At 39.5% G+C, this 24,781-nt stretch overlaps 1 protein-coding gene across 1 annotated transcript; it reads right to left on the reverse strand.

Annotated features, from left to right (window-relative positions):
• Nucleotides 1-964: 964 nt before the first annotated feature.
• Nucleotides 965-22,999, reverse strand: LOC114570325 (mucolipin-1). The gene is made up of 14 exons (XM_028600596.1): nt 22,828-22,999; nt 12,731-13,008; nt 10,359-10,526; nt 8,834-8,990; nt 5,587-5,668; nt 5,194-5,290; nt 4,486-4,585; nt 4,141-4,247; nt 3,722-3,871; nt 3,475-3,576; nt 3,185-3,307; nt 2,531-2,737; nt 2,286-2,416; nt 965-1,693 (listed from the first exon to the last, which is right to left on the reverse strand). The coding sequence occupies exons 1-14, from the start codon at nt 22,901-22,903 to the stop codon at nt 1,657-1,659; spliced, it is 1,815 nt and encodes a 604-aa protein (XP_028456397.1). The 5' UTR covers nt 22,904-22,999; the 3' UTR covers nt 965-1,656.
• Between the last annotated feature and the right edge of the window lie 1,782 nt (nt 23,000-24,781).

A 24,781-nucleotide genomic window follows, 5' to 3' on the forward strand; every position in this document is an offset into this window, starting at 1 on the left:
TGTGTTGTTACCAACTGCCCAGTTCGACAGCCAGGCCGGGTTGCCAGATATACCTGTAAAAATGTAAACAGAGCACGCTACAGCTGTAACATCAGTACAGCCATGAAAGCAGCAAACAAACAAATGGGATCAATGAAGATGAATTCTACCCGTTTGCGTGACCAGAGACGTTACAAACCCCGGGTAAATATTGGAGATGTATTTGAAAGATGGAAACAGCTTAGAGCCCAAGAAGACGCAGAGTTGGCTAATTTTCTCCTGAACATGTAAGCATTAGCTTCAGGCTAATTTATCACAGCTACAAGGGACGGGCAATTTATGTCATTTTAACATTTGTATACTAACATTGAATTATATAGCTAGAGTACCCGAGCTGATTACTCACAAAAACAAATTGAGACACAGCCAGTAAAGTGATCCCGATCGGTCCTGGCTAACACCACCATGCTAACTCTGCTAACATTACCGGAGGACAGGCGGTCCACAGCTCTTTACAACGTGCAACGTTAGCCTGTTCAGCGGCTGTAGCCAACAATGGTGAGTTATTTTAAGCCAAGAGAGGGGGGCTGTAAATCAGGAAGAGAGGACCGTGAGTTTGCAGTATGTTTATCGATTATTTTTTGGGGCATTTTAGGCCTAAAATTCCACAGGACAGATGAAGACATGAAAGGGGAGAGAGAAGGGGAATGACATGCAGCAAAGGGCAGTAGGTCGGAGTCGAACCCGCGGCCGCTGCGTCAAGAAGTAAACCTCTATATACTGTATGTGCGCCCGCTCTACCAACTGAGCTAACCCGGCCACATGTTTAGCGATTGTTGCCATAATTCTAAGCCAGTCGGGTGGAGAGGACGGCAAGGTAGTTATTTTTAGAGGTTCCTATTGCAATTCTAAGCCTAGGAAGTGTGTCTGTCCGTCAGGTGGAGAGGACGGCGAGGTTGCTGTGTTTTTAGCGGTAATTCTAAGCCGAAAAAGTGTGTCTGTCAGTTGGGTAGAGAGCTCCGCGTGAGCACGGGCTTTTATGACAATATAGCCAGCATCAATTGTTAGCTACTCAGCTGTGCAGTGAAGTAGTGTCTGTCTATGTGAGACAAGCGTCTAGCAACATTGTTGTGGCTGCTCCTTCAGCGCGCTTTGGAGGAGGGTCTGGCAAAGCGAGACGATGGATGCTGTGGTCTCAGCCTGGTAACCTCCGTCAACTTCGAGTCTGGGGAGGAGGGGGCGGGGGAGACGACTCTCTCCATTTTTTTGAATACGTACTGCAGTAACTATTTTACACAGTATTACATACTTCACCTTTAAATACACTGGAAAAGATACTGTTTTCTTTTAAAAACCAAGGAACAGAGAAGCGTCTGTGCATTAGTCATTCAGGATGCTTAAGTCCTGTCCATACAGAGGACAGGCCAATTTTTTGCATCAGCCCTCAGTTTGTTCTTCATAGACAGACAAGATAAGAGGTCCAACAAGAAGACTGCTGTTACACATTCCTTCAACAGAGTGCTGGTCCAGCTGATGGTGTCTCCTCCCTCAAATGAGTGACGAGGTTTGACCCAGATACAGCATGCTGGTACAGAGACACTGGGCGTGAGGAGTGCAGTGTATCCCTGTGGTCAGCAGGGGAGGATGGTGAGGCTTCTGAGGTCACTGAGGTCAACCTCAGTTCACCAGCAGGACGTCCTCATATGTCGTTGTTCTGGAGGACATCAAAGGAAGATGTAACAACCTTCTATAGTCATGATATTTACCGTCATAATCATGTATTCTTATTTTAGAGCAAAAATGGTAATGAAACTTACTTAAATGTTAGAAAAGGACGACAAATGTGTTGGAGAAATGCAATATTTTTCAATTCTGATCTTCACTGTGCTCACTCTACCTCAAAATACTGTTGTTGGCATTTTGCTTTCATTTTGAAAGTTAAAGTAGAGATAGACACAGGAAATGGGGAGCCAAAATAAGACCAGGGAAATTGCTGTTGTATGGTGTGCATCTTAACTTTGAGGCCACCTGACAACTCGTAACTCCTTTTTTTTTACTTTCATTTAAAAGTTGAATGTTTACCTGCTTTTTATGATTTGAGAAAGGCTTAGTCTGCTTTCAAAAGTCCCCCAAACTCAAAAATGCATGGATGCATATTTTAGCTGATATAACCAGGAAGCTCACATAATGTCTTTTCACTTTATTCCTTTGCTGCTACGGTCAGTTATTAATTAACCCTGCTGATGTGTTGCTTAGATACACTTAATACTCCGGTCTACATCGATCTTGTGCCCTCTCCTCCTCACCTGTCACAGCAGCAGAAGAAGGAGCACGGCGAGGTCTCCACACCTCTGAACTTCCCAGAGTTCGGTGCGTCCGTACACTCTGCTATGAAGGCATGCAGGTCTGTGATGTGCATTGGTTCTTGGGTTTGGTGCTGTGGAAATCAATGAGGATACATTATTTTTTGGATTCTATTTTTCTCCTGTTTCCACTCCATTCTGGCTGTCGGAAAAACAGAAATGATAACTTGGTTTAAGTAATTTCCTACCTTGATGGTCTCGTAAGCTCCTGTGATGAGCGCAATAAACAGCGACAGCACCATGTAGATGAAGAGGGAGATGAAGGTGTACAGGTAAACCTGGCTAAACAACCACACCAGAGTGCTGCTCTCCTGCATCCCCGCGAACGTCACAAACATGTCATCCCCGTTGATGAGGGAAAACAGGCACTCGGACACCATGGACAGAGAACGGAACTGCGGGAGAGAAAACGGTAAGCTCAATCAAACCGCTGCAAACTGAAAACTGTCTATACGGTAAAAGCCAAGCCTTCAGTTACAGTAATTAATGCTCCACAAACAAACACTGACTTCATCAATAAAGTGCATAATACGACAACTCATGACGTCTACAAGGAGAAGACAGGGACAACCGCTATGAGTGAGTCCAGTTTCTGTGGTTTAACCCTAAAGAGTCATTTTCTGTGGGTGGATAAGTGTTACTTAGTGATGCATTGTAAAAAGGGTAGATGTTATGAGCTGTAGTTTCAGCTTGAGCTTTTACTGTACTGTGTTGCTTTTTTAAAATTGTATGCCAAATTGATTGTTTGAATAACTTGTTAAGAACTTAATTTAAATGTCATTATAAACAAGTGTACGTTGACTGCACCAAATGATCACATCCATGTCTACAGTTGTGTTCACCTTGACGTGGTATGGTCCCAGGACGATCCAGCCACAGAAGCAGTAGCCCAGATAGATGACAGCCACGCAGCAGCAGAACCGAATCACATTGGGAAACGCTGCTCGAAGTGTCACGATCAGGATCTGCGGGAGACATTAGACGGTTCAAATTACAATGTGGGAGAGAGAACAGATGCTTGATTAACAGGTTTTATTACATTACATCAACCCATTTAGAGAAGCATTTTATCACTTTTTGACAATCAACAAGAACTTGCAACATTATCAGTTAATGCACACCAGTCACTTACATTGTACTTCTGGAAGAACGTGAGATAGCGAATTACTCCGACCCACACCAAAAGTGTGGAGGTTCCCAACAGGATGCCGCATAAGTCGTATGAGGACATATTCTGTCAGGAGATAAGAAGAGATACTTAAAGAAGGCTCAGCAACAGTACTCAATGGCACCAGCTAAAAGCTTGTTGAATTCTTTGCAACTTACGACAAGGAGAAACTATAGCAGCTATTGTCACTTAAGGGTGTGACGGGACACACCTTAGACTCAATGCCGATTTTGATGAAGCTGCCAGTGATGGTGAGGATGTCGCTGATGATAAGGAGGATATACCATCCGTTAATGAACTCCAACCGGTCTGCCCAGCACACTTTACGATCCAGAGTCTCCCTAAAGAACTGCACAAACTCCTGATAACCACACAGAGGCAGTAAAAGAGGAATTAGCTGGAAGCATGAGGTTCATATGCAGTGAAAGGTTTATTGACTGGACATTCATATACAGGAATGAAACACAATAAATAAACACACTTTAACACAAAAACACAAAGTTATTATATTCTCAGTCTGCTGACTCGCGTTTTCCCTTGTAAACCATGATTCTGCATGGACTGTCAATTGTAATGTTGAATTCAAAGCTTATTCCGTTGTATGTTTTCCTTAGTTGTAACTTTTCGTACCTGTTGCAGCATGATGCCTCGCAGTATGGAGCGTCCACACAGCAGCAGTGACAGCATGCACACCAGAGCCACAGCGACATCAAACGCTACACGAGCGTAGTTCTCAGCTGGAGGGTTAAAAGAGAGGAAGCAGAGCTGTTAGCAGTCTTTATAAAACCTCCTGTTGGTTGAGTACTAGTAACTGAAAGCAACTATAAATATAGATTTTCTCATGTTCTTCAACACCTTTGCTAGCTTGCTACTGGTTTATTATCATCTTTCACTTGCGTACTACTTCTGCAGTATTTCTTTTACTGCTACGAGTCTTATGTTACTGAGTCCCATCCATCTACTCATTCATCTCACCATGTCCAGAGACGCTCGGGTCTTTACACTCCTTTATTGACGCCTGGTTTGCTAACCAGATCTTCACCTTGCCGCTGTGAGCCTTGTTGTCCAGGACTATCTGGAGGAGAGAGGCGACCAGCAGACAATTCATATTCTTTGAAACTGTAGTATTTAGAAAATAAAGTTTGTGCAATGAAATATAGACAGGGGGGTTTCACGGTTTCTCTCTTAATACCTACTTATTTAAAAAAAAAAATGGAAATCTTAAATACGTTTTCGAGTTTTGGTGGTGGTTTCTTGGCTGGGTGGGGTTATGCTGGGGGACTCAAGAATCCTAGTTATGGACGAGGGGCCGGTTTCACAAAGATAGACTTGATGGTGGCTTACATCTAACTAATATTAACAGTCAGACTACATCAGAATGTATGTCACATCTCAAGTAGGACTAATTAGCAATGAATTATGGGTAAATTAAACTTTTTTCAAACTAAGAAACATGGCGATAAACTGCTCAGCTCGCTTCACCCCAGCAGAAAATGTTTGCCTTCTAGAAGAAGACACAAAACACAATACTCTTTCTTGAGCTCAGCAGTTGAATAAACCAAACTTTATCATATATATAATAATGTGAACATCATCGCCTCTATATCTCAAGTATGAGATCTCCAGCCGTGCTGGGAACTGAACCATTAACTGTATGTCATTGCCTTTAAGATTTTAACTCACCGTTATGTAAAAAGTGTAGCAATCTGGGATCTCATTGTTGATGATGGTCTGTATATTGATCGCCTTCAACTGGAACTCTATGGTGACGTTAATGAGCCTAGAACAAAAGAAAACCCAAACAGATTCACAGAGAGGTAGACAGCTCATGTTTCCAGAATGACTACAAATGACCCGAAACACACATGAAGCAGGACAAGACACATTGCATACTTCTCGGTTATGTTTTTGTACCAAAAACCTGTGTTAGTGTTCTTGTATACATGCTTGAGTCTGCATTTGCAGCAGAGATAAGTAGCTCGTTGATTGTCATCATCAGATACTACAAAGACGAATCCCACCACATGGAGGCCAAACCAGGAAAAAAGCCAAAGCCATGTGAAAATGAAGCCTTACTTGTGGAACTTGAGTGTAAAGTTCTTGTAGCTGCTGGTGAGCGAAGCTTGAGGGACCGCCAGAGGGTCCACACCTATACAGTCTGAAATTAGTGGCGAATAGACAGAGAACAGTCATGTTGAGTGAATACTGATATATAGTAAAGAAACAGAGGAAGAAAAACAGAATTCCCTCTCTATATGGTGAGTACAACCTTACAGAAACAAGTATGAAATCTTTTTTAAAGATAATTTTTTTGCCATTTTAGGCCATTATTTTTACACAACAACTGAACACATGAAAGGGGAGAGAGGTGGGGAATGACATGCAGCAGGGGCCGCAGGTCGGAGTTGAACCCGTGGCCGCTGCGTCGAGGAGTGAACCATATATATATGGGCATGCACTCTACCAAGTGAGCTACCCAGGCGCCCACAAGTATGAAATCTTATCAGACTTATTGGAAGTAGCAGATAAAAAAGAAGCATTTAACATACATGTGATTTGAGGTGAAGAAAGAGTTGAACATGATGTTGTTTCCACTGTTTTTACTTCCTCTTACATTAGTCAAATTGTACTCAAAAACACACTCATATGAGGAAGTAAGAAACCCCCAGGGTAGGCAACACATTCTCTGTACTCCAAAGGAAAATTGACATAAAATGCCATTACAGGACATAGATATATGATAATACGGTGAGCTGGACTAAAAGAAATAGCCACTGAGCAAATGACCCCTCTTTTGATAGTAAAAACTTGCGTTGCGGCACACATGCCTTCTTCAGGGTAACTGAGTCACTGAGCCTGAGTCACCCTGAAGAAGGCCAGTGTTGCTGCCTTGGTTTTTATGCTGTTCTGATACTGTTGGATTATCCCTGCACCAAAGAGCACCTTGTTAGACTTGTTTTAACCACCACCAAAAAGAAAGGCTCCTCTACTCTGTCTTCCCATATCAAACATTAAAGGGGTGATAGAATGATTATATAGGGTATTTTACACTGTTCCTTAAGGTCTCCTAATGGGGTATGTAACATTGGTTGGGCTGAAAATTGCCCGAATGCTATTTTATTAGGCCCTTAACTACCCTGTGAATATGGCTCTATTTAGAACAAGAGCTTTTCTTCAAAATATGGTATGCTCATGAATATTCAGAATGAGCTACGCGCTGATTGGTTTGAGCAAACTACATAGAAACACATGGGAGACTCGACAGCAGTTATACATTGTTTGTCGGGCTATTACGTTATTAAATTCACTTCTGAGACTTTTTTAAGCGAGAAATCAACTATATAAAGCTCAAATATGGGACGTTTTACGAAAATTGATGGCTTATTGCAAATTTGGTAAGACTGTGTGTCGGAGTTCAGCTGCCGGTGCTGCCTGTGTTGCTGCCTCGCTGCACGGCCTGCCTTCCTTTACACACCCCAGCCTGCTCTAAGCTCGACTGAGCTCCGTTATGGCTTGCAGCCCACAGCACTCGATACCCGCGCAAAGTCACCGTTTTGGGGTTAATGGACCAAACGCTGCTGCGCTGACAGAGCTCCAGGGCCTGCAGCTCCCCTCTTCCTGCTAGCTAAATGGCCCGTGTATGAAAGTGATAGCGCGGTCAGCGAGCTTGTTACACCAACAAGCTCTTACAACAGTTCCAGTTAATCTTGGCTGGCTGTCAGCATAACTAGCTATATTTACAGTTTGAATTTTGTCATGCCACTTATACAACATATCTCTAAAGGTCTTATAAAGCTAACAATGGTGTCCGATTTCAAGTTAATGAATTTTTGTGAAGATTAGGGGTTTCGTTATCCATGACTGTCCCTTCAATCCTAGCTATGTGTGGCTAGCTACAAATCACAGATAGTTAGCTTCATTTTTGGCGTAATTTCTGTATATTTACAATTTGAATTCCATCACGCCACTTATACAACATCTCCCTAAAGGTCTTATAAAGCTAACAACGGTGTCCGATTTCAAGTTAATGAATTTTTGTGAACAGTGGGGGTTTCGTTAGCTATGACTGTCCCTTCAATCCTAGCTATGTGTAGCTAGCTACAAATCACGGATAGTTAGCTTCATTTTTGGCGTAATTTCTGTATATTTACAGTATGAATTTCATCACGCCACTTATACAATATCTCTCTAAATGTCTTATAAAGCTAACAACGATGTCCAATTTCAAGTTAATGAATATTTGTAAATTTCAGAGGAATTCTAGGAGGAGCTAGCTCTCATTGATAGAGCTACATCCAGCCGCAGGCTCGATCAATGAGACTCACGGACAAGCGGCGTTTATTTCCCCAATCGTTTGTTTAAATAACTCAACACATTATAATTACACACATTAAAAGATTAACTGGAACCTGTGGTAACAGATTGCTGGCGTAACAAGCTCGCTGACCGTGCTCTCACTCACACACACCGGGCATTTAGCTAGCAGGAAGAGGGGAGCGGCAGCACCGGCAGCTGAATTCCGACACACGGTTGGACAAAATTTGCAATTAGCCATCCATTTTCGTAAAATGGCCCATATTTGAGCCTTACATAGTTGATTTCTCTCATAAAAAAGTTTCAGAAGTGAATTTTGTAATGGAATAGCAGAGATCTGCGCGACCTAGATTCGGAAGACTACCTGATCTCAGGTCAGTTGTGTAGCCTATGTAAATGTTGGGGCGTGACCGTTCTCTTAATACACCCATGGGCTGACAAAGGTTCTGGTTTTTGGGAGGTTGACGTCAACTTCCAGCTTTGTTGGGATTCGCCCGTTTTCAGCGGCAGTTTCAAAATATGAAATTTTCATAGTAAAGGGGTGTCAGTGGGACTTTGAGCTTCTATGTATGTCCTATTTACCCACCGAACGTCGTTATTCAACTATGACAGGGTAAAATCGGTTTTGCATTCTATCACCCCTTTAAATTGCCTGAATTAATGCATAATTACATGCATTCAGGGACGTTTAAATATCAATACACGGACCTCTGCAAGGTGCAAGCTGCTCTGGATAACATGTAGTGGCACAAATGGTCACGGTGCACTTCATGTCAACCATTAAGCCCCATTAAATTCTCACACAAAAATGGTATAACTAAAATTATCCCAAAGTACATATCTCCTTTGATGTGCTGTTCATACTCATGACAGGCCCCATCATTAAATGTGAACTGTTGTTTCGAAGAACCAACAACTTCAAAGTCACAGAGAGAGATGATCACAGCAATGTTATTAGAATCACAGGCCAGCAATATCTCCTTCACATTGTACAGTGTAGTTCACGTACCTGTGACGACATGAGGGTCTATACTGAAGGTGTCATTGGCTGGGTCGATGCTTCCCTTCTTGTAGTACTGTTGGCAGAGGGAGAGCGCACTGTTGTTCACACCAACACCGTAGACGTATGCATAGCGTCCCACTGTGGTCTCCCGTAAGGCCAGATACTGCGGAGAGGATGAGATGGTGATTTAACTCAGCAGTGGGTCAAGTACTGAAGGTGTATTGGGAAATTAAATAGAGGTTGTTACTCTTATGACTATGTTTGTTTTGATTGTAACTATGTGTTTTTATTAATGCTGCTACCTGTCTTGGCTAGGTCTCCCTAGCCAAAGAGGTTCTTGGCTCTCCTGGTTAAGTAAAGATTAGACAAATGGTGCAAGGTTTCATGACAGTTGGTTAAAGACATGTTTGGCATGCCTTACATTTTCCTTTTTTCTTTTTGCAAATACATTTTTACATATTGTCTCAAACTGTTACAGCTGTACTACTGAAAATGTCACACAACATATTCTGAGGCTTTCCATTCTTCAATTGGCATGCCTTACATTTTCATTAAATCTTTACCAAGCTGATTAGAGAATTCAAAACCCTCATATGATATGATATTGTATGATGTATATTATTTAGAACATACAACTTATTAAGTCAAGATCACTGCTGCAAACCAATAGGTGAGCACGAAATTTAAAATGAAAATTGCAACAAAAATGTATTTTATCATGGTGTCACAATATCAGTTTCTTAGTGAGTGAGGTAGAAATATCCTCAGTGTACCGGTTTGCAATGCAAACAGTTTAACCCTTGTGTTAAATTTTAAGGTCAAATTTGACCTGTCTAAATGTCTATATCAGAAATAGGGGTTTCTTTTTAACTATCCAATTTTGATTACCCAAAATAACATAGATGATTCCATACAACGCGCTTCGCAAGTATAACAAAAATCTCTACCTTCATTGAATTTTGTGTTTTGTTAAATGTTTTAGCATTTGAAAAGAAATAGAAATTTTTCAAAACAGTATCTTGACTGAAAGTTGACATATGCCATTCTGTGATTATCCTTCCTTTAAGTTTAGTCTAAAAATAATCATCATTTCTGCTTTTTAACACAAGAATTAGGTTAAACGTCAAAAAAGTGCCAAAAACGTGACAAAAAGGTTAGAAAAAGTGATTTTCAGTTTTGACCCAGGAGGACGATGCATGGTCAAATGGAAGACAACACAAGGGTTAATGTTATCTGTTTGGCCCTGCAAACAGCGGTATTTAGCCAACTGTATCTTTTGTATTACCTTCTTCTAAAATTCTGCATGCAAGATTTTTATTTATAAATTGGCAAATAATAAAATATTGTTCATAAATACCCCATCTAGTCTTGAAGTGAAATGTACTCAATGCACCGACAGAAAATTGACTTTACATCACAGTTAGAATATAATAATGAACATTTAACCTAAAAATTACTTTAAAAGTAAGAAGAGAATAAAATTGGAAAAGTGAAAGTGGTTTCATGCTTCTCTGTTTACTTCAGGGCTTACCTGCTCCACGGCGTAGAACATGTGTTCGTAGACGTCGTTCTGCGTGTAAACAGCAAAGGAGTCGTCTGAGGACTCGTCGTAGTCTTTGAGGAAGAGGTGCTTGAAGGTCATGGTGTTCTCCTCCTTGAACGTCACCACCACCTGGTTGCTGAGGCCAAACAGCACTAACTGCACCACAGAGAAAGAGAGAGACGTGTCATGAGGAGGAGGAGGAGGACTGGGGACAAAGAAAAGCCCTGAGGCGGTACGTTCCAGGTGCACCTTAAGGCTGCAGGGTTTGTGTTTAACAGCTAAGCTATAATTTATGGCTGTAAAACGGTAAATTATTAGTATTTTCAGTTTACAGGCCTACATAGACTTTCACTGAAAAAGGCACAAAAATGAGTTGGGATAAAAATCCCTTTATGTGTAAATAGACTGTATTATACCTTTATTTCTTACGGTGTGCTGTATTTGTGTGCGTCAAATAGTGAAAAATAAATTTAATCCTTGAACTTTTCTGTAATATTTTGAGTGAATATCACAAAAGATTTGTACAATTTTATAGGAGTCTGTGCCATTTATACTATATTTTAGCTTTCGGGCAGCTTTATATTTTGTTAAATTGACAAAATGATGATGAAAATAAATGTAAGACTTATAACTAACTGAGTTTGTGCTAAAAAACGATCCATGGACAATTTGACAAAAATGAATGCATAGAAAGTCAAATAAAATTAACCAAAACAAACCTGGCCACAGGGACAACAAATATTATTCAGGAAACAACATTATGTTACCTGAATCTATTTGAAAGAGTTAACACTTTCATGATATCAAAAAGTATTTGTCAGCCAGTCAGAACTTCAACCTTATATTCAGTATATTCACGTAAAAAGAAATATATGACAAGATTTGGGAACCAATTGAGGCAGGAAAAGACTAAGAGCAGAGGGCTGTTTCACAAAACCTAGATAGCGGATTAAGCCGGGATTTCTCAGTTATCCTGGCTCAATTTAACCTTTTCACAAAAGCAGAGGCACCTAAATTACCATGGAGATTTATTCTGTATTCTATACAGCCAGGATTTATTAATCCTTCTGCCTTTTCTGTTCACTCAATGTTTTTACCTTATTGTTATCATCCTGCATTAAAATACAACAGGAACATATTGCTGTTCAGTTAAGTACGGTTATCACCATTATTTTTTTTGTTTGATGGATATATTATGGCAGTTGTTGAGATAATAAGAAAAGGCTGATAAAGTAGCCAAATGTGTTTCAAATTAAGTCAGTTACGCCCTCGACATCACAAGAATTAGAGGAGAGTGACTAGGCAAGGTGTGATTTTTGTTTTCTTGTATTTTGGTTTGTTTTGTTTTCCTCGAGACCGCAGAGGGTGGGGGGTGGGCGAGGGTTTTAGTTCATGTTTGATTGTATTTGTTTGTTCTGTATGTTGTGTGTTCAAAAATATAAAAACAATAAAAAATTGATAAAAAAAATAATTTACATGTGTGTTTCTATTGTGGACCAATGCACCTTAAATTATTTTAGAGGATTATTTTTTTTGTATTCTTTAACAATAAAGGAACATGTTTGTTCCTCTTCCATGTGTGCTGTATTTGGCATTCTTAGCACACAAGTTGTGTGTTTGTACAATTTTAAGAACATATCCTAATTGTACAATCCTCCCAAATTATAGTCTTAGTTCACTGGCCCAGTAACTATATAGTGTAGACTACTGTAATGTAACAACAGGGAGAGGACACCCCAATTGTTTTTGACCTTATATTTTGCTGGGGGGGAAATAACTGATGAATATACTCGTTACATTCATGTTTACAGTGTGCATGGAATGTATCACTTAATTGTCTTTATAATTTCTAGATTCTAGAGTACAATTTCTTCATTTAGTAGCCTAATCCTTGAATGGCATGATTATGACGGTTTGAATTCAGACCAGTGGTCAGGTATATAGGCTGCTTACGCATTCAGTCGGCAGGCGATCGTCTGCCACGCTTTCTCTCGCTGTTTCATTACAGCTGCCGTGTTTCTTTTATTTTTTTAACAAATAATGTGTTTCACGTTCTCATACTTCCACAATAAGCTGCTGTTCACTCTGTATAAAGTATGAACCTCCCAGTCTGTTAAGGAAAGCCATGAACGTGCATTTATCCAAATAACTTCAGCCTGGCTCGACCTAGTGAGACTAGGTCAAGCCTCGCTTTTTCAGGTATCCTGGATTTATAAATTCTGCTTTTGTGAAACAGCCCCCAGATTCACAGAAAGTGTACATACAGAGACATACTGTAAATATAGAGGCCCAATGAAAAACAATCTTGTGGTGCAAAAACAAAAGAGCAATACATGATTTAGTTGTTATGTCTGACGTACCTGAGCTGTGACAATAATGATCTTGAGCAGCTGCAGGATCAGCTTGTAAGGCTTGCGGCCCTTGGCGTAATATTTATCACAAGGGCTCATGAAGAAGTATTTCAACTTCCTGCGAATGGCCTCTTCTTCCACATCAGCCCCGACCCAATGACCTGCCATTGTCGTGGGAAACAGATGGTTGCTATGGTTGTTGCATTGATTGTTACTCTGATGGTCATGCTCTCCGCTGCTGTCCGTGGAGCCATAGTAAGTTACTGAGCTGGACAGGCCTTCTCGTTCTGAAATAAAAAAATAAGGAAAGTTTTCTAAAGAACTTTATCTCAGACAACACAACAAAAAACACTTCCTCAAAGACAACTGATGCACAAGCTGAATGGACCGAGAAACCCAAATATATCCTACTGGAGCACATGCTCCCACTGAGCTTCTGCTTGTTCAGTGAAAAAATCAAAAGGTTTGCACACTTTGCACCATGGAGCACATCCTAAAACATCTTATCTTTGTGTTTCTAGAGCTCAAACTCAAAATTATGTGTATGTCAATACTAGAGCCTGATCAATGAATTGTACTGGCTGATTGAGGATACCAGTTTACCACAGATTGCCTAGTATTGGTGCATACTGTACGATGAGGTTTAAACATAGTGACTTATTAGGGTTCAAACCCCAAAGGGGGTTTTAACTTCTCACACATATACAGCTCAATGTGCTCTACAAAAAAGCCTCTTGGACCATAGAGGTGCACAGTGATGGAATTTTTGGCTAATGGCTTGCATAATGTAAAAAACAAAAATAATTAATAGAACTTTGTCAATTGTGACCTTATCAACACCAAAATTGGTATAGAGCCTTGCAGGACTGAGATACACATTTCTACTATAAATTATTAAATTGATGAAAAAACATGACCGCCATCAATTAAAGAATTACGCCAAGGGTGGGGCTTAGCAGTAAATTGGCCATAACTCACTAATGGTTTTACCAATCATCATATAATGTGTAACAGACTGTATCTTCAGTGCATCATGAGGAATAGGCTGATGCAAGGATTATGAGTTTAACCCATAGGGGGTGCCAAAAATACCACAAGTTTGTACCGCAAAACCTGGTAGAAGGAATTTCACCAAAATTGGTACACATGGTCTGGGGGCGAGTAGTAACCAGGATCTGAAGTGTCATATTGATTGGTGCATGTGGGCGTGGCCTATTTAGCATGATATGCTAAACTAGAAAATTCCGCAAGAAATTTTGACAGCGTGCCTACTAATTAGTGCACGTCCAAATAACACTGGCTAACAGTATACCTGCTGTTTGACATGTCCTGAAAAGAGAGGACAACACGGCCTACAGTAAAGAGTCTCCATGATAGGAGTAGTTTGTGTTTGGTTATTATGAATTTTTGAGAAACTCTATTCAAACTTTAAAATGTAAGGGTAGTATTCAACTTTCAAATGACATTAATACTTTTTGAAATATTCAACCTTCTTTGAGGGGGAGACTTTTGCCTTGAAAAAGAGGAGCAAGGAAGCATCAGGCTGAAGAGGGACCATGCATTATTATTATCATCAAGTACAAATGCAGTTGTTTGTTACTGAAAAACCTTGATTTTATACTTTGGACTGAAAGGGAAAATACTTCACCTATTGTGGAACGTATGACACCAGATGTGCCATTTTTTGACCAAGAGTTGGCATGTGCTAGAGAATTCTTTAAGAAATGTATAATTCCAGAGCTAATTGCTAATTGTTAAAGTATTTTTCTGCTCCAAAACCAGCAGGAATATTTCAAAATCATGGTCAACAGTGGTGCTACTGCCGTGAGCCAGAATCTGGGAACATTTTGGTCTGTGTGTCAGGTTTTTGTTCAGTTCAAAGGTTTCACCAAACTTAGGCTCTGCCTTTAAATTTGAGAAAATATGGCATCCCTTCATAGTCTATGCTGAATCTAAGCTTTAAATCTCCTCTCATGCGACTATTAGTCCCTAGTCATTGTCATAAGTTTATTCAGAGATTTATTTATTTTATTCTTTTTTTTTTTACACTGCATCAATTAATCCTTTCATATTGAACTGGTAAGCAACTATTATTTTTTTTCCATTTTATTTATTGATTATAATGTATTTATTAATGTATGCACCTGTATATATGTATACATATATACATAAGGATATGTATATATTTTGTTATTTTTTTCAGATTTTCATTATTAAAATTTCTTGTCTTTCTTGTTTTTCCACCTTAAAAAAAGGGGGAAAATGGTTATTTGCATTGTAATGATCTGTAAAACTTGTGTGTTCTGAAAACATAATATACACAATATAAAAAAATTAAATAAAAAAAACTTTCACCAAACTTGCCTTTGCATTAAAGGAATTCCTAAAGAGTGGATATGTCCTAGCTGCAGAAAAGTGATCAATTCACAAAAAAGAATTAGTTGTGAGGATTAGAAAAAGAGTTGGCCCACAATCTTTATTTAGTAAAAATAGACATGACAAGTGGGACAAGACTAAACGTTATGCATTTGGTGACATGACAGGTAACTGTAACAGCAGAAGAAAAGAAATCAAGGGGTGATATGATAAAAAACAAATGCTATTAAATAAATGTAACTACTGTAATACTTATTTGTTGTCATTATTGCTAATAGTCATTATCGCCCTAGAACAATGAATCCTCCTTGGTTTAGGCATTTTACATTCCTTTTAGTTTTGTCTTTCACCAACATTGCACCAACAGTCCACAGTATTACACTACAGCATAACCGAAATCCATTGTTTGTGGGCTCCCATCGTTCAGTTTGGTTCTGTCTGCTTCTAGCACCAAAATTGGTACATGGCCTTGCGGGACTGAGATACACATTTCTACAATAAATGAGCAAGATTCGTCGTAAAACATGGCCGCCATCAATCAAAGAACTTCCTAAAGGGCGGGGCTAGCAGGGAATTGCCTATAACTCAAGTTCTGCCGTAGCAATCCTGTCTAAAATTGATGGAGACATTTAACACCACGACTTGAACATACGTACCAAGTTTTGTTCAAATGAATGTGAGTGAAAGGTATCTGTAACAAGTGAAAGTGCTTTGAGAAGCCGAAAAAAGGGTTTGAACCCACCAATTGCTGCTTGCGGAGCCCTATATTCTTAGTTTGATTCTTCAAAACCATAATGTGCATAAACGCGTTGGTCATTTTAAACAAAGGCATTTTAATTTTTGCAAAAGACCTATGGAGTGCCTTGGATTGTTTTTGAAAGAGAAATGCATTTTTACAAATTTTTACATGAGATATACCCATAATGTGCAGTATTTCACCACTTCACACTATCCACAGGAAGATTAATCTAAATAAGCTTGACTGTTTTCCCTTATCATTACGACAGACATTGTCTTAACGGATTCACCTCATTAGAGCTGGTATTTATTAAGGGTGGCAGACTCAAAGTATTGCTTTCAGGATTTTCCTAAGAAATTGTTCAGCCAACGTGGTTATCCACTCTGATCCTGAACCTGATGCATCTTGTGTCATGACCAATTCAGTAAGTAGAGAACGACCTAAACAATTTAAACTCATCTGAAGTATTGGGTGTGTGAAAAAGCTTGTCTGATGTTTTTTGTTTGATATTTAGCATGCTAATACACTCAACTAAGATGGCAAACGTGGTAAAGATTATACCCAAACATCAGCATGTTAACATTGCCATTGTGAGCATGTTAGCATGCTGATGCTAGCATTTAGCCCAAAGCACTGCTGTGCCTCAGTACAGCCTAATGGCTTTAGTCTTGTTAATTTTATGTTAGTGTAGTTGGTCTTTAACTCGGGCGAAGTGGCCTATATCAGCTATAAAACATGAGTATGTCTCAGTTTATGAGGCATGGATAAATGGAGACAAGCAAAAGTACAGGAGTCCATATTGTGCAGTCCAACTTTTGTGACTAACAACTGGCTGAGAGGGAAAGCACCAATCACATGAATTGCACGAGTATTCCAAATTGCTGAGCCAAAGTCGAGTAATTTCATGCAAAACTTGATTCCAGCTTCTACTCCGTGACACGGACTACTTGCTGACAGCATTCTGTCAGCAGAACGTGTGCCCGAGGTAGAACAGTCTGTCCCTCAGGCACCTTCTCTTTGTCTTGCAGTGTAAGTGTAAGAATTAACTTGTCTTTGTCCCCTCTGGCACTTTGAACATGTGCTACACATGTGATTTAACCCTTTTAAGCCCAAAGCTACAAGGAATAATGGAAACAAATGTTGCTATGGGTTGTCCTCCAATATATAGGGCACATAAATAGCAAAGGTGTGTCATTAGAGTGTTAATAACACTGCCAGACTTTTTATCTTATTCAATTTTAGAGAGGAGTTTTCTTTCTTTCGTCCCCATAAACTGATGTCAATGTGCAACTATGAGTTATAGTGTAAGTGTAGAAAGGTATTTCAACCAGAAAGGAAGAAATCTAACTTCCCAAAAAGTTACTACTGACATCAGTGTAGTAGATCACAAGTAGAAAAAGAAGTGACGCAGATTCCTGGTATGGTTATGTCAGAGCTGACAAATCTTAGCAGTCTAGCCTGACTGGGTTTGACAAGTGTAAGTATAGCTTGTTCTATTGCTTTTTCTCAGGTCTTTCTTGAAAAACAGATCTCAATCTCAATTAGAATACCTGATTAGAGTCCAATGGTTAGTAATGGTAGTCCAATCACAGTGGTGGAATGTAACGAAGTACAAATACTTTGTTATTGTACTTAAGTACATTTTTCACGTATCTGTACTTTACTTAAGTACAATCAAAAGTGCATACTTTTGACTTTTACTTTGTTACATTTTGCAGCAATTATCTATACTTTCTACTCCACTACATTTGTACAACATTCCGTTACACTTTTGTTACATTTTCTGATCAGTCTTCCCCCTGCCAAAACAGTTTGCAGTCCGCAGGGAAGCCTTCAGTAGCGGCCGTCCAGCTCCCGGTGCCGCTCGAAATATTACGAATCCCACTATGGCCACGTATAGACCCGCCTTTCAATAGCATTTATTGGCCAGGCGCGTACAGCTCCCGGTACTACCGCTGCTCCCGTTACTGCTGCTGCTCCCGATACTCTGCTTGGTCATATGTGAAGCATCCGTTCACAAAGGGTTCATTTACAACTCCTTAAAAACACTCCCAGTCCTCCTCAGCTGTGAAGCCACGTACTTGTTGTCCAAGCCTGTGTGTTCTTATAAATAAATAATAAATAAATAAATGTGTGCAGCATTCAATGTCCCTTTGGAACTAATGCAAAGTCGAGCTTCATGCAGATCACCCTGATAGATAACCAGAATTGTAAGTCAGAATATAAACTGGGCCACAGATGGTAAGCACAGTACATTAACCTAAAACTAACTTAATTACAATGTCACGGCCCATATTTTTTATTTTATTTTTTTTTATTATTAGAATATAGACATTAAGAGAATAAATCATGTTGCAAGTACTTTTACTAAAGTAAATAGGTCTCTGGTTATTTGTACTTTTACTTAAGTACTGAGATTCAGTACTTCCTCCACCACTGTCCAATCATTTGCCAAGACTGCGCCAAAAATGAGCTGTGTACCTGCCTCTTAAGAACCACTTGACTGTTCCTACTTTCTATGTACTAGGTAACTTAGTATTCTCATATATCTGCATGTATAAATATGGATCTGTATAGTCACCGTAGACTGTTTGCCATGTCACTGATAGTAAAATTTAAGTAGATGTGCGTGCATTAGTGCCTTTATTTTTCCCACAAGGGGACAAATAAGGGCATGGGAATTTTCACTCTGTTGGTCCAGTTTTTTACACACATTACACACATGCTGTATGTCCCGAGCGCTCATAACCTGTATGTGCTTTATTTCATTTGTCATAACTTGTTACTGCTTTCTGGAATAAAATGAAGTTAAAAAAGAGAATACCTGATTAATTAAAGTTTAATTCAAAAAACCTAACCTGCGTCAAAAACATCGGGCATGACTAAACAGAGCAGACAATTTATGGTCGGAAACAAATCTGGTCGATGTGTCATGTCTTTGTAAGAACCGACCACATCGTAGGAAAGCCACAAGTCAGAATCAGAAGGCTAATCATGCTTAATACTTGTCACATGCTTTTAGCTTGCTGGACCTGGCTAAAAAAATACAGAAGACTAGGGGTCACTTAGTTTGTTCACTTAGTTTACTTTGTAGTCAAAAGTCAGCACCTGCCAGGTCAGATAAACTGCTGAGTAAGGATGAATTCAAACTCAACAGACAAAATAAGTCAGCAGAGCAAACCACCAGCTTAGCAGTGTTGTCTAATGGGAATGAGAAGTGAAACAGGACAAATAAACCGCTGGCTATACCCAAGTCAGCACTAACCGTGAACAAGATGAAAGTCCAACAACATTACACAGAAGAATAAGGGACTGGCATGTCACACAAATTCGTGTCACATGTTATTTTGTGGCACCGCAATCAAACTATAAAACATAGTAATACATCTAAGTAATTTATGTTTTTTTGATACTGTTAAAGGTGCAATCAGCATTTTTATCTGCAACATGGACTGTTCTGGGTTTTACTCAAAGCAGTTATCTGGCTAATTTAGTAACTGTGCTTCACGTGACTGGCCTATTACTGATGTAAACAAACATTTACAAATTACTCTTTTCTAGGGTGTATTACAAGACAAGAAGACAATCTATTTGAGAGTAATCACAGGTTCCAATCATATGTTTTACATTTTTGTAAACAAAGAAGACATAGGGGCTTAAATTATGAATATTATATGTTGGCAAAAGAGTACTCCAAAGATTTAGCATTGCACTCCTGTATCAGTGTCAGATCAAAAGTGATGCAGCAGAACCAGATTCCGGTATATCATTTTTATTTTTCATTGTGTTCTACGCATTCCTCTTCCTTGTCAAAACGGGGGCAGTGCTCAGTCCGTGGGGACTTGGCTTGGGAACCAGAGTGTGTCCGGTTCAAAGTACGGTCATGGACAAAGTACGGAGTGTGGTCTGCTACTCGACCACCAACAGTTCGTCAGAGATTCAGGTTTGTTATGCTAGTAGTGGCTAACGTAGCTTAGAGTCGCTAGCTAGGTCTGGTAAGCTCACTTCTTCGTTCTAATTCCACACCCCCAGATTTTTTTCTTTCAAACTTGTAGTCTTCCGCTCCAACCGACACAGACTCAAGTGACATCATTTGAAGCAATTTATCAGATTTCTTGCTCAAGTCTTTAATTTGTTTTTTTGCTCAATGTCTGTAAGTAAACCTGAAATGTTTGTGGTGCATGACTCAGGAAATAAAAAGTAACCTGAGATTTCATGATAACCACATGTGGTTTCCTGCAGTTGGCCAAAGCCACATTCATAGGGATCATTTCCTACATTATCACACACCTGTTGTTAACCTGTGAGAACTTTCTACCCTCAACAGGGTTACACACCAACCAGACGGCCAACCGTCGGCAGAAAAGCCAGTCGGACTGATCGGTCTCCCCGAGTTGGTCCCAAAAGTTAATACGCTTCCATAACAGCAGGCGGCGCTAATCTGTATTGTTGCCCAAAAAATGAAAACCGGCAGCTGATCGGACTAATGCGTCACGTGGGTTTGTTTTCTCTGGAAATTCAAAGCCAGACTGTCATGGCGGCTTGTTCAGAATACGATGTCATATTGTACTAAAATAGTTCACTGAAACGTGTTTCTGAAAACATTTTAAGTGAGAAATAGGCCATGCAGTTGCTGAATCTGTCTTTATTTTAGATCAACAAAGGTCAGTTTAAAAGATTTTCGTCAGATTTTGAGAGACTCTAGTAATTCCGCTCCCCGTTTCCAGGTGAGTCCAGACTGCCCTGTCTCCGACTGAACACGTCAGGTCGGCCAAAATGAAGGCCGATGGCCCCTCAGACGGACGATGGCACAGAACACACGGAACAGACTCGAGTCACGACCTTGCCAGACTGTACAACGGCCAATTATCAGGTTAGTGTGTCAGCATCTTTAAGGTAAGAGGAACAAAATTGAGGTGAGCACTTAACTACAAACGCCCTGGCTTCAACAGGGGTTGTCCACTTATACCAAAAGGAAAGAAAAGATGATGATAACCTTGATAACCATGTTCTGGGTTATTTGTAGGTTGGAATTGATACTGAAATGCATCCTTCTTTTGCAGCAGTTAGATTTATTATGAAAGGAAGATAGAAGTCCTGCTAATGTGGCTTTTAGTTGTTTACTCAAATTACAAATGCTAGGTGTTAGTGAAGATACTTTTGGTTTGTTGTGCCAAGGCTTTGAGAAATGAAACTCTGAAACTTTTGCAGCCACCAAGCAAGGAGGTAAAGCACTTACATTTTTGGAAAAACACAACAGCAAATTGTCCTTCTAGATACAATGCCCCAGTTATGTACAAGCTACTTGTAAGTTACTTGTAGCTTGTTTACTTGCTTACTTACAAAAATTGCAACACAAACACAATTTTAGTAGAGCAAATTTTACAATTATTTTCTAAAAAGTAGTTCAAGTGTTTGCAGTGAGGTCTGTGTATTATCCAGAATAACCAGAGTCTGTCTGTCTCTGTGAATGACAAGATATCTCAAAATCTCTGGGCATATGCATAGCTAGACAGCCTTAGCAGAACAAAATCTTTTAGTGATTTAAGTGAACTGACCCTTTAATTTGAAGCTTACTGAACACATACTTTGTGACGCTACATAAAGCAGGCCTTAATCTGTAAGTGTGGTACATAGTTCCTTAAAGCAGACCAGGAAAACTCAAGCTGGTACAGTCTCAAAAGATATGGACAAAACTACTTAAAAATAAGATCTATCATGTAAAAGTACTGTTTTCAAGGTCAAGAATGAACTTTCACACTCAATTCAAAAAGCCTTCACAGTACAGAGGAACACTAGAATCCAGACTTTACCCAACCCACAACAACAATTTTTAGAGAAAAAAACTGCAGACTCAACCATGCGTATGACAACCTTATGAAACAGGGTGTTGGGACTATTATTATGCATGAAGGGGTCAGGCCATTTAGATTTAGATGTGGTAGGCTGATGGTGGTGGTGCCGAATCTGGGTCTTAGGGAGGATCTCAACCAACAGTGTCAGAAAACCCACAGGCACTGCAAACTGCATGGGCAAGTACTTCACACCCTGGGTATAGTACTACTATAGTTTCCCATCACATCTACAATACATGTAGTTGAAGAGTAACCCCCAAACACACAACTAGGACTAACAACAAAGTCCAAAGAATCCGGTGTTGTAAAATGTCTTTTCTTCGACCCAGCAGTCTAAACCCCAAATGTATTAGTTTAAAGTGTTCTAAAAATGAAAAAAATGAAGAAAAAAAAACCCAGGAAATTTTCACATTGAAGAGGCAGGAAACAGTGAATCTTTGGTGATTTTGCTTGAAAAAACGATAAATTGTTGGACAAAATTGTAATACATTTTCTGTCATTGACTAATCGATTAGTCAACAAATCGTTTCCGCTCTAATGTAGTCTACTGTATTTCTATTAGGTCTCAATAGACGCGGATCATTTGTCGAAATTTCCATTCAGTAGCCTACAAGGATTTTTAGGAGAAAATAATAGTATAATAATAATAATAATAATAATAATAGCAATTTTAGTATTTACTGCTGTATGACAATCAAAAGGAGGTCATGTCTAAGTTCAAAGCGAGTCTAACATTATGTTATTACTGTATCCAATTGATGGTGCTTTACAGTATTAAGAGACGACTTGTGGTGAGGAAATATCCGACAACGGGGATTACAATATGGAGTCATGACACAGCTGTTATGGGAAATCTTACTTGATGAAAATGACTAACGTTACTGTACCTCAGCTGCCCAGAAGATGATAGAGCAGAAATATAATGTTGTAATGTGGATGTGTCAACAACATTTGATATTGAGACACCACAACGCAGCTCTAACAATAGCTTACATTCCGGAAGAAACAACAAAACTGTGTATTAATAAGAAAAACAACATCTACTTGTAAAATGAAAAATGAGTCGTAACTAATATAGCTATATAGTATATAAGGGCTGAGTTCAATTTAAAAGTTAAATGTCGACGCTACATTACCCGAGCAGGTCTGGTGTCCTGTCGCAGCCATGTACGTTAGTGATCCGTTTAATAAAACAATAAATAGGTAACTCATATAGCTAAAACTCCAGTAACTGTTCTAATGCTCTAATGTTTACAGCTCACACAGCACACAGCAACCGGGCCGAGCTGCTCTGTTGCCGTTGTCGTCTCCAACTGTCTTCCTTTCTCTCAGGTCAGGTGACTGACAACACGTGACCACATTACTCACAACTCCGTTCTTATTGGCCAGGAGGCTGTGAGGCACAGGACACGATTAACAGCACATTTTAGGTTGATCCTCGTGCAAGGCATTGCTTGCTATACAGCTGCACAACAACTTACTGCATTCACTGTCGTCAAACTGGTCTTATAACTTTTAAGACATCATAATGAAGTCCAAATGGTCCCACTTCACTTGAGGTCAAGGAAAAATATTCATGACACAATTATAATGCTCTCATGACAGCCACAGTAAAAAACAAACAACCTCTTAATGACAGTTTAATGTAATGTTAACACATGAAGCTAAATAGTTTATAAAAGTTTAATTATTGGGCATGTCATGACATGTTTATGGCAGGTTATGTTTTCTAGGTTAATGTCCAGTTGTCATTACAAAGACATCAACAGGTTGTCTTAATGTGAAGTTGTCATAACACAGTGATTTTTCTCTTCCTTAATGTCAAGTTGTCATGACAAAGACATCTCGGACAATGCTAACTTTGCATCAAAAGTGTCATAATTTACCGAATGACACTTAATGACAACAGTCATGAACACTCAAAATGACTCCTTCATGTTCATGATAGGTGTCATGTCATAATAATGACGGTGTCATGTCAGCCTTATGCACACGCCTTCAAATAAAGTGTTACCTGAACAGCTCTACTGGGATTGTAAACAGTAAGAGAATAATAGAGCAATCCAATAGTGCATTTGGTGCTAGAATTACTAAAGAATTATGAATAAAGCAGGTTGCTTATATCTGAGGTAGGTGGATATACAGTGAATATTTACATTTTAGATATTTACATGTTTTATTTTATTTTTTTAATTATGTGTTTAAAATTAGTATATAATTTACATGACAGGTGGATGCTTGAGTGATTTATCCTGACACTATGGATTGTTGTTAAGTGTTCATCATAGTGACATCCTGTGGGAAGAAACTGTTCTTGTGCTGTTTGGTGCCTATAGGAGAGAAGCTGAAACAGTTTCTATCCGGTTTTGTGGCCAATCTGAACCAAACGGTGAGGAATGTGCAGAAAAGAGACTGGTTGCTCCCAAACTAAAATGGTATCAGCAGCTCCTGAGGCAGGTAGTACATCCTCTGCTGTGCCTTTTTCCTGATGGTGTCGATGTTGAACATCCTCTTCAGGTCCTGAGAGATTGTGGAAACCAGAAACCTGAAGGATTCCACAGCAGACACAGTGTTGTTGAGTATGGTGATGGGGGCTCACCCTGAATCCCACTTTCATTTCCACAGTTTTGAGAGCTTTCAGCTCCAGGTTGATCTGACCACACCATGAGGGCCAGCTGTAAAACCTCCTGTCTGTATGCAGACTCGTCACTATCCATGATGAGGCCACTGACTGTTGTGTTGAACACAAGACTTTTACTTACAGTATACTGAAGTAATTTTACCCTGAGGTATTGCTACTTTAACTTAAGAAAAAGATCTGAATAATTCTTCCACCACTGCATTTAAATGACTATAACTCAGGGGTCATGAGTCTGATTATCTTAAATATTTGCACAAATAATCCTTTTTAAAAGCATTAATATTACCACGTTTAAGTTATTCTTAAAAGGATTCTCAAAATGACAAATCTTGAGAAAGCTGCCATGGCAGAGGTCAAGGTCAAAGTCAAGGTAGCTTTATTGTCCCCGAGGGGCAATTGTTTGTACAGCCAGCAGACATACATAAGGACAAGCCACAACAATACAGCAA

Source organism: Perca flavescens, chromosome 2 (assembly GCF_004354835.1).
Source record: "Perca flavescens isolate YP-PL-M2 chromosome 2, PFLA_1.0, whole genome shotgun sequence".
NCBI lineage: Eukaryota > Metazoa > Chordata > Actinopteri > Perciformes > Percidae > Perca > Perca flavescens.